Here is an 11133-nt window from a genome sequence, read left to right on the forward strand (position 1 = left end):
CGAACAATGGAAGGGCGAGGAGGAGAGATGGGGGGGAAGAGCTCAGATAAGAGCCTCACACACACATCCCCCCACGCCTTCCTTCCCTCGCAGACGTGGTGGGCTGCTGCTGTTCTCCTCATGTCATAACCTCACAACACGCGTAATAATGTCATTATCCGATACGTTAACCTGTGTGTGTGTGTGTGTGCACACAGAGCCCAAGTCTTCCTTTGAACCAGAGCCACTGTCCTAAAGAGAGAGAGAGAGAGAGAGAGAGAGAGAGGGTGTGAGTGGAGTGAATTACAGCAGATGATAAATACCGCGATAATGTCTACAGGTCGAGTGTGAAAACGTGACTGGCCAATAGAACAGTTGCCGATGGCGCGGTGGCCATTTTCGGCGCGGATTTCATGAATTCGCTCTTAACGTCCGTCATTCGAAAGTCGCCTTAACAAAAAGTCATTGTCTCTCTCTCTCTCTCTCTCTCTCTCTCTCTCTCTCTCTCTCTCCTCCCCGTTCAGATATGTCAAGAAACTAGTATCATATATATAAAAAAAAATCTAAATGTAAGATCTTGAAAATGATTAGGAATAAATAACAAAAAATCGTCATATTTTTTTCCTTGGTGGCAATGAGCGCTGCTGCCTTTAGCAGTTATCAAGATTTTCCGCTAAGATATACAGCCTAGCGTAGCGCTCCCTGCCTTCCCGCGCCCTCCCTTCCCCTTCACCCACCATGCCTCTCCCTCCTTCCTACTACCTTACTCACCCTGCAAGGGGAAGGAAGGAAGGAAGGAAGATCAGGAACCAGTGTTTATTTACATCATCAGAAGCTACCAAGATGTATCCTATGTAGCAAAAGTCCACGCCAACTAGGATGCGCGTCCTCTATCAACCCCACGCCCCCAACACACACACACACACACACACTAACCTAAAGTTTCACAACGACTTACGACACATCCCCAGCCCCACAATCATCTCTTTGTGCGTGTCGAGCAGATGGACGGACGGAATTCAAGTCTTATATATCGACCCTCTTCACACGTTACTCTCCCAATAATGATTCGTAAATCTATGGAGGGAATATATATATATATATATATATATATATATATATATATATATATATATATATATATATATATATATATATATATAAATATATATATATATATATATATATATATATATATATATATATATATATATATATATATATATATATATAAAGAGATTACTAGATCATGCGGCGAAGTCATAACAAACAGTGAGAGGAAACCGCTCTCTCTCGCACAGACAGTGACTTGAATAAACGAACCTCTCTCTCTCTCTCTCTCTCTCTCTCTCTCTCTCTCTCTCTCTCTCTCTCTCTCTCTCTCTCTCTCTCGTGGCTGTAGTAAGTTTAAATGGTGTGAGGGGTCGTAGGAAGGCTCTTATCTCTGGCTTGGAGGGCCTCTCCTCCCCATGGGCCACCCGTCCTCTCCCCCCAGGGGAAGGGGAGGGGGGGGGCCCACACACCTCCCCCCCCACCTCCTTCCCGCCTAAACACACACACGCGCGCGCGCACACTCGCCGTTTCCCGCGCAAAATCCCTCGTGTGAACGTTCCCGCCCAGAATCAAAACAGCGGCGACCTTTGCGACCCCTCGCTACGTCATCTGTCACCGACTCCAGATCACACACCCAAACTTTCCGACATTTCGCGTAAAAAAGAAAAAAAAAAAAGGATTAATCAAACTTCTTTCATTCCATAGTAATAATTATGACTTCGATTTTATTCACCCCCTCCTCAAAGACTGTAAAATGATTTGGATACTTTTACTACTACTACTACTACTACTACTACTACTACTACTACGTGCGTAGTACACAGCGATAAGGACTTATCTGGTACTCCTCCGCTAGACTTCCAACCAGTTTGGGGGGGCCGGATCACAGATAATGGCTAGGTGAATGGCAGCTGCTGATAACATATTTAAGGGCATGAGGCGTCGGTAGAGCATTAAGGGCTGGTCTCTCCCAGCTTTTTATCGTCAAGCCACGAGCTTCTGGGCGCTCGAGTAAGTAAAACCTTTACCTACGTTGTTGGGCCACTCAAAGTATATATATATATATATATATATATATATATATATATATATTGTTATAGGCCGGAGTGCAAAAAGGCTTAATTGAGTTAATTGTGAAGACTGAGGGAAAAATGTCTTATGTAGTTTGTAAAATGAAATCGTAAATGATTACACCCATGTTTTGGCGCAGAGGAAAAAACCCATGTCTTGACCATATTGCAAGGTATTTCATTGACCATATTGCAAGGAATTTCACTGACCATATTGCATGGTATTTCATTGACCATATTGCAAGGTATTTGATTCGCCGTAATTCTCTTTGACCCTTGCAAATTAATGGTTGTATATAATGCTCTCGTCAGAGTGGACATTTCAACGTTGTCTTCTGCTCCTTAATTCAGTTTATGATGACTGGTTTGGTCATTACCATTCATATATCATTAACAAAAACAAAAAAAAAAAGCTTTGTCTTGCGACACCTTTACGACACCTTAATTCCCTGCGTACGCAACTGCGTAGCCTCGACCGAGACGCAGACTATGAAATTTACATCATGGAAGCCTTAGAATTTCTACAACTAATAGACTCATTTGTATGAACCTCATTCTCCTACCTAACGTTACCTTTTACAACCTCCGTCGTCATCAACTGCTCACTAGTAACAAGAGAAAGCGAATTTCGTCCCAAAGAACCTGTCAAGAACTTGTATTTTTGGCTCTTACATGAGATTATTTCTAATTAATAAGGGTATTTATAATTAAGGTCACGGGTATTTATAATTAAGGTCACGACGGGTGCCGGAGAGGCTGCCTAGCGCTACGTCACCCCTCGCGAAAGTAGGCCGCTCATTCCGTTACGCCTAACGCACGAACCTGATATCTGTGTGTGGCAAGGTCGTCTACGCGTCGCCCTTTTTATCTACGCCGGGGAAAACATACCAGATGAAAATAATCACAAAGAGGGCCTTAAGCTCTCTCTCCTCCTCCAGTGTATTAACCCAATACATCATCCTGGGATAATTAATTAATCCCAACCCATCCCATCCCTACCTCCCTACCTACCCTAACAACCCCACGCCCCCTCCTCCCCACTCAGCTGGCCCACCGTAAGCCTAACGCGTCTCGTGATATCACAATCGCCCCCCTTCTCCTCCCCTCACCTCACCCCCCCTCCCCTCCTCCCCCTCTCCGTGACGTACATCCACACACTGCTATAACATCCACTCGAAAAGTTAACACGTGTTAAGACGTCTCAGACGCTCGCCACTCACACCAAAACCATACCGTGGTCATAAGAGCCTAGCGAAATATGTCATTATGACAACTGGTTCTAAATACATGGGTCTCGCACGCGGGTGAACCAGTTCCACAAGCATTACCGTCTCTTGGGGTTTGGGAATAAACACTGAAGGGAAGGGGGGGAAAAAAGGGAAGGGGGAAAAAGGGAAGGGGGTAAAAAAAAAGGGAAGGGGGTGTTAAAAAAAAAGGGGGTGTAACCATTGCTTTGCTATCCAGCCGGGCAAACAATTACACACTATTAATTAACCCTTTTTTTAAATACGTTCCACTAAACATTTTTATCATGGAGGGGTATGTCAAAGACGACTGACTCTCTCTCTCTCTCTCTCTCTCTCTCTCTCTCTCTCTCTCTCTCTCTCTCTCTCCTTATCCCGATCCTTCCCCCCCTCCCCCCCTAAGAAGGCAAGGTCAACCCTTACTTCCATTATGCAAGCAGCTACTGTACGCTCTTAAGAGTGGCCCAGACCCCCGACCCGACCATCAGATACCGTCCAACACATGGTATTATATTCCGTGTCTGGCTGGCCAGCAGCACACACACACACACACACACACACACACACACACACACACACACACACACCTCCGCACTCACTTCGTCAGTCACCCTCCCGCACCACGAATTTTGCCTGGGACACCCCACCCCACCCCCCCCCACCCCCCCCAATAAGCCACGGGGGAGGAGGAGGAGGGAGGGAGGGAGACCCACTAACAAGGGAGATATTTTTCCTTTTTTTTTTCTTTTAAGACGAAGAAGAAGAAGAAGAAGAAGAAAAAAAAAATTTTGCCTTCTAAAAATCGTCCGGGCATACACACACCTCTCACCGCAGAAGACACAACCCGTCCGAACGTAAGTTTTGCCTCAGAATTGAATTGACATCCATCAACCTCTGGCAATTGTCCTTCCCATCATAACCTCCAACGCGGCTCACCGACAAGCAGGGGATATACCGCTCTCGGTGGCCTACGCATAGAGTTCATTCACACCTGTGCCACAAGCGCGCCATGCGCCGCTTTGGCCCCTCCCCCTCCTCACCCTCCCTCCCTCTCCACCCGAACCAACACGTCTCACTTCACTTCGTTCTCCCACCTCCCCTCCCCTCTCCCCTCCCCTCTCCCCTCGGTCGCATCGTGCACGTGGAGATGGTAGCTACCTCACGTGCGCACGTCGCTCCACACACACACACACACACACACACGCACGACACCAACACACCTCACCGGTGACCTCATCGGGTTATCGGTTCCAGCCTTACGTGGAAGAGCTAGAAAAAAAAAAAAAAAAACGAACAAGATTTACTCGTCGGCAACACAGGGCGAGTCGTCCAGTGACTTACAACTCCCAACTCAGCCGCTGCGTCAGAAAGTCAAGAAACGAGAACCAAAATAATTCATCTCTCCTTCACAGTCTTCCCTCATTCCCTCCCTACGTACTAGATATACGTCAATATCACAATATATAGATATAACCCCTGATATATTTAACCTTAAATTAACCTTAAAATTGAGTTAGGAAGCAAATTGTGTACCTTAGTGGGGAGGGAACGAAGCGAGTTGGCAGCAACGGCCGGCTAGAGTAAACGTAGTAGACCAAGTTGGTCGGAACTAAATTTCGCCAGCACTTCCACCATTAACCCTAAAACACTCTTTAACCCGCTAATTACCTCTGTAATTCGCCATTAACCTTACACATTGACTTGTCACCCGTGCATTTAGGTGGACGTGGTTCACTCACTCTTTCCCTTGTGTGTATTTCAAGATGGGGAGGGTTTGATCCTCGCGAAATGTGGAGTTTCTGTTGGCCTAGCTACTCCACAGGTTTCAACCCGTTCGTTGCAAACAGTGTTGCAAAGTGATCAACCCACGCTCCTTCATCTTCCACTATATATATATATATATATATATATATATATATATATATATATATATATATATATATATATATATATATTTCTCTCAGTTTGGAAGACATCCCCCCTAGAGAACTTCACACCAGTAGAATATGCTCAAAATGCACAAGACTTTAATGCTGTTTCCATAATTTACGAGTTTGCAGGAAAAATAACACGTCGCGCACACACACACACACACACAAACTCGGCTCACGCTAACGAACACACACACACACACACACACACACGACTTACAAGAATTCACGTAAGTTAACCACCGATTCGATTTAACACTTTTAAGTGTCATAACCTACATTGTCCGATCTGGTAATTCTAGACCATTAGCATGCATGCGGAACACGCCTTCCCCCCCCCCTCCTCCCCACACACCCCCCTTTTCAACCCATTTTCTTTAAATACCCCTCCTTTCAACCCATTTTCTTTAAATAACCCTCCCCCTTTCCCTCCAAACCCCAACTCCTCAAAACTAACGTCATTCATTTATGATTGACTCAAGGATTATTTGTCATTTACTTCGAGTAAATTGCAAGTTCATCTTGTCGTTTGTCACCAGATGTTAGTGTGTTCGTCCATATATGTATGGTAGTGTAACCTACCATCTACTTCGTCTACCAGACACCACGAACTCTATAAAAGAGCCAATACCACATAACCTTATATAGATCGATAGATAGATAGATAGATAGATAATTTTGTCTTATCACCTCTCACCAGTTTAGTTTAAAGGCTTTACGGGGAGAAAAGAAAAGCTTGACAGCATTAAAGATACGTTATACACCAAAGCTTTAGCTGTGGAGATTACTCCTTCCCACGCAGCTGTGTGCCTATTGATCGGCAAGAGCAACTATTGATTAAAACGACACGGGAGAGGGGGACGTAGGCCTACCAACTACGACTGCCACTACGTGCGGAGGGGGGAAGGAAAGGGGAGACCTCGACGCGCGGGATGCATACACAATAAAGGGAAGGGATGGCCACGCCTGGTAAAAGGGGAGAGAGAGAGAGAGAGAGAGAGAGAGAGAGAGAGAGAGAGAGAGAGAGAGAGAGAGAGAGAGAGAAGAGAGAGAGCGTAGGGGAGGAAGCGAGTAAAGAGAGAGAGAGAGAGAGGGTGTGTTAGAGGGAGGAGGGGGAGAGAGGAAAGTAAAGTTATCTGTATGTAGTACGTACACACCCCCTTCCCCTCGAGTAGGTCACGGGTTGGGGGGTGGTCATTTAATTTTCTTTTTAAAAGGCGAGATCGACCCACCTCAGTCGGCGACCAGCTAGCCAGCCAGCTAGCTAGCCAGCCAGCTAGCTAGCCAGCCAGCTAGCCAGCCAGCCAGCTAGCCAGCCAGCTAGCTAACTAGCTAGCCAGCTAGCCAGCCAGCCAGCCAGCTAGCCAGCCAGCTAGCAAGCTAGCTAGCCATGGAGATTGTCCCTCGATCGACCCCACACACACACCCCACCCCCGCCCAGCGCCCTAGTGGTGGGTTAAATCGATCTTGGTCGATAAAATCCCACGCCGGGAGTAGTCCATTATGGATTTAAAACCAGCAGCTTCGGGGAAACGTGGTAGTGGTGGTGGTGGTAGTGGTGGTGGTCAGTATATATATATATATATATTATTTCCCTCCCTCCTCCTCCTCCTCCTCACCGATGAGCCTGAGAGTTCTGATATTTCCCATGGGGGCTCTGTGATGGGCATTTTTTTTTTTTTATTAGCGTGTTTCACCATCTCCCCCCAACCCCCTCCCTCTTCCTCCCTCCCCATAGGCCTAAGCCTCTTTTTATTTTTTAACCAAATAATGTGATCAAAAGTATTATTATATACTAATCTTCTTCCTCACTCATTTTTTTTATATATATATAAACTTCTCAAAGACGTAAAGAATTGCCTTAGTAAAAACTTTGAGCTGTATACATCATTATACCATTTAATATTTATATTATTTCCCGCAAATACTCTCTCTCTCTCTCTCTCTCTCTCTCTCTCTCTCTATATATATATATATATATATATATATATATTGCTATAAATTCTTTAAGATCTATCCTTTCTAAGATGGTTAGCATTAATTAATGCACCTCTTCCAAAAGACCAGTTGACACACTCTTCCTCATATGATGACTGTCAGCCTCATCACTTAAGCTTGGCAAATCTCACACTAAGCTACCTAAAACCTAAACCTAACCTACCTAAACCCCCACAACCCCCCAAACCACCGCTACACGAACGTGCACCGCAGTGCAGAGAATCCCACATACAATATTTCAGAGTAATTAATCCTCATTCTGCATGTGTTTACACGCATCGCGCCCGCCAAATTCACACAATTCGTGTTGGCAACATCTCTCTGCCCGTCAACTGCCAACACACACACACACACACACACACACACACACACACACACACACATACACACGACCGTTCCCGCAACGGAGGTTAGGTGCAGCTGGTGCAATTGACGCGTGTTGCAGGGGCTGCCATTAACTCGTGTGTTTATTGGTCAGTTCCGCCTGCAACACGTGCGCCCATTGGTCAGTTCCGCGCCATGTGACCATCGCCAGCTGACGTCACGCGGATGGTTACTGATGCAGTGTGTATTGTCAGTTACACACCGAGATGTGCATTTTATAAACACCCCCCCTAAGCGCCTGCGTACTACCAACAGTACATTAAAACAAGTGAGCGTTCGCAACAGGTTCTGCCGTAATGTAATATTCATAAGGGACCCCACCTAACCCAACCCCCCCATAACCAATATATAAATATAGTGAATGTTACCGCATCTTGCATCTCACTCAAGTATTAATCGTATCAGACATTCACGAATATATCTTCATATGCTACAACCTCACCTGTGTACACTAGGCGCAATATACTATACACAACGAGGACATACAACCCACAACCCCCCCTTTTCAGACAGCATATTTACGTACTGAAGTTGGTGTTCGGATGACGCTGTATCACGCCACTGTATATCTATAATGTCGACACCAGTGTGTGTATAAAGTGTGTATAGCCACAGCAGGACACGGCGAGCAGTGGCGCACCCACTACCTCCCTCCCTCCCCTCCACACACACACACACACACACACACACACACCACGACGCAACTTCAAGGAGGGGTTACCCATTCACTACATATCTACCTTCGTTTTGTGGACTCCTAATACCATGAACGCTTGTTTATATGTACTTCTGATTAATGAGTCTGCCACATATATATATATATATACGTGGTATTCATATGTGTACTTAATGAGAATCTCTCATATGAGTGTATTCGTAGTGGATACGCCAGGTTTCACAACATTACAACATTGTGATTTTTACGTGTCGTAAGGTTGGTGGTGGGGGGGGATGGGGGGAAAGTCCACTACAACACAGTTATTTGTGGAGTTCCCCAATTTACACACGAAATGCCAGTGCACGCACACACACACACACACACACACACACACACACACACACACAACACACTATTAAGAAATGGCCCGGGTCGTGGTTACTTAAAAATCCGGTCAGTACATGGTCGATTCAAATTTAAATCGCCGTTATAATGCGACTGTGAATGCGTCAGGTGTGGAAAGTAGTTCAAAGCCTGCGTCACATCCACCTCAAGGCTTCGCCCCCCCACACAGGAAATACTCTAGTTATTCGTCGTGCGCCTACACACACACACACACACCTTGTTCTTACCTGTTAAGGGAGGTTGAGATGACCTAGATCTGGTGCATCTGAGTACAGATAATGGTTTGTGCTCTCTCTTGTCCAATTTCTCGTCAGCGTCACCCATAAACTTTTTGACCACCACTTCCCTAATGGATTTACTAGTGGCGGCCTCACTAGCACTAGCGGGGGTACTAGCACCAGACACCGGAGTGGGGAGTCGCGCTGTGGTTTGGCTCGCCGTCTTATCGAGAACTGTGGTTGTGGTGGTGGAGATAGTGGTGGAGATGGTGGTGGAGGAGGTGGGAGTGGTAGTGGTGGTGGTGGCTTGCGTGGAGGTGGATGGCTGGTCAACTGTAGTGGATATAGTAGTGGTAGTAGTAGTAGTAGTAGCAGCAGTAGTGGTGGTGGTGGAGGATGTGCCAACCCCTTCAGGTACTTTACGCACTGGGGTGGGTGCGGCCAGGGGGGTGGTGGCGTGCGTGGAGGAGGAGGAGGAGTGGGTGGTGGTGGTGGCGTGGGTGGTGAGGTAAGTCAGTCTTGACATCTCGTACGCCTGCGGCACCCCCTCCTCCACGGGCTCCCAGTTGTAACGACCCTCCTTGGGCTTCTCGGCCTGGAAGTCGAAGTTCCACCGCTGGCAGTCCGCCTGCGAGATCTTGTCCAACTCGTCCTGCACGAACTTGATGTTCTCGTCGTGGTCGATGGGGCCAAATAGATTCTTTCGGACCTGTGCCGTACGATCCTGGCTGGGTGTTGGGCTAGGAAGGAGCTGGCGTCTTAGCTCCGACATTTTGCAGCCCACATGCATCGGCAGTGCCACTCTTGTGCTCATGGCGAGGCGTTCCACACACAATTCCCGCATCAAAGTCAACCTGGTTCCTCACAGCCGATATCGTAAGACAGTAATCACACATAAAGCACCGGGGTCATGTATATATATCTCTAATAAAAAAAAAATAACCCAAATAAAAACAAACTCGTAACCAGTCCTCTGCCAAACTAAATCAAACAGGATTGCACACACAAAACAGAGCGCGGCCACGCACTACTTTGGATTAGGAAAAAAAACCCTTTTCGGCGCGCCTCCTCTCTCTTTAAATTTCCCACATCTCCCCCTCACGGCCGCGCGAGCAACTCTGAACCATCGGAGACTCGTACACCCCCTTTTGATACCTCGTATTCAGGGGCACCAACGTGACACGGGGGGATAAGACCTCCCTCCTCCCCGCCTCACTTGAGAGATAACTTATCTTACTTCGCGCGAGACGGTACGTTCCACGGACGTTTATATCTTACATTAACACGCCGTCGGGGTTACGTGAACGGCAGAGGTAGTTAGGAATGGATATATTTCCCAACTGTTGACCACCCTGGTTCACGGCGAATCAAGAATCCTATGACATCACGACCAATGAGCGGGCAGAAGACTTATCTCTCCCCGGAGGGCCACAGCCAATGGCCGCCGAGAGCCCGGCGATAAGCCCCGCCCCACTAACTTGTGCGGATCGAAAGGGAGGAGCGAGCAGCTTGTAGCCGAGGTGTTACTCCTGATGTAATGGATTGAAGTGCTGTGCCCCTCACATATTAGCAAGATGATATGTACTTACGACAGAGTTAAATTCTCGATGTCATTATAATACCTATTTACTTAGATGTTGATTATTTTTTCCTTTTTTTGGGGTTTAACATCCCTGTCTCCTCACATCTTCCCTATTCGCGGTGAAAAGGTGATAAGAATTTCTGTTTATTCCAGTCCTTGATGATTTAATGCTTCCTTTTTCCCCCCTTTTTTTTTTGGTAGGATCATTTTCAACATAAGAGAGAGACACAGACAACACTGATGATGAATGATGGGTGGAAAAGTATATAGATATAGATATATACAATAGAGATAGATAGGTAGATAGATAGATAGATAGATATACATATACATAGGCAAACAGTTCGTGCGCTGCGCCATCTATTGGCGCTAATAAGAACTGCGCCCCAACTCGCCTGGGAGCCGAGAGATGGCAGCACCCAGCAATGCACCCGATATTTGGATCCATTATTTAAAAAAAAAAAAAAAATAACTTGTTTCTCGATTTAGTTGGTCCTGTGATGCTATAAAACTCCATTAATCATCTGATATATCAGGATCATAGACTGTAGTGCTAAGGAACTGCTGTAAAATGTACGAGATGGTTGTGATTGTATTTAGAGAGAAGTTCG

At 46.3% G+C, this 11133-nt stretch overlaps 1 protein-coding gene across 1 annotated transcript in view; it reads right to left on the minus strand.

The window, feature by feature from the left end:
• LOC139751269 (uncharacterized) overlaps positions 1–10060 on the minus strand; it is a 29369-nt gene extending 19309 nt beyond the window's left edge. Inside the window, exon 1 of the mRNA XM_071666572.1 lies at positions 8950–10060. Coding sequence (XP_071522673.1) covers positions 8950–9784 — 835 coding nt within the window. The 5' untranslated portion in view covers positions 9785–10060. The remainder of the gene's footprint in view (positions 1–8949) is intronic.
• Positions 10061–11133: the final 1073 nt, after the last annotated feature.

Source organism: Panulirus ornatus, chromosome 11, assembly GCF_036320965.1.
Source record: "Panulirus ornatus isolate Po-2019 chromosome 11, ASM3632096v1, whole genome shotgun sequence".
In the NCBI taxonomy this organism is placed as follows: Eukaryota; Metazoa; Arthropoda; class Malacostraca; order Decapoda; family Palinuridae; genus Panulirus; species Panulirus ornatus.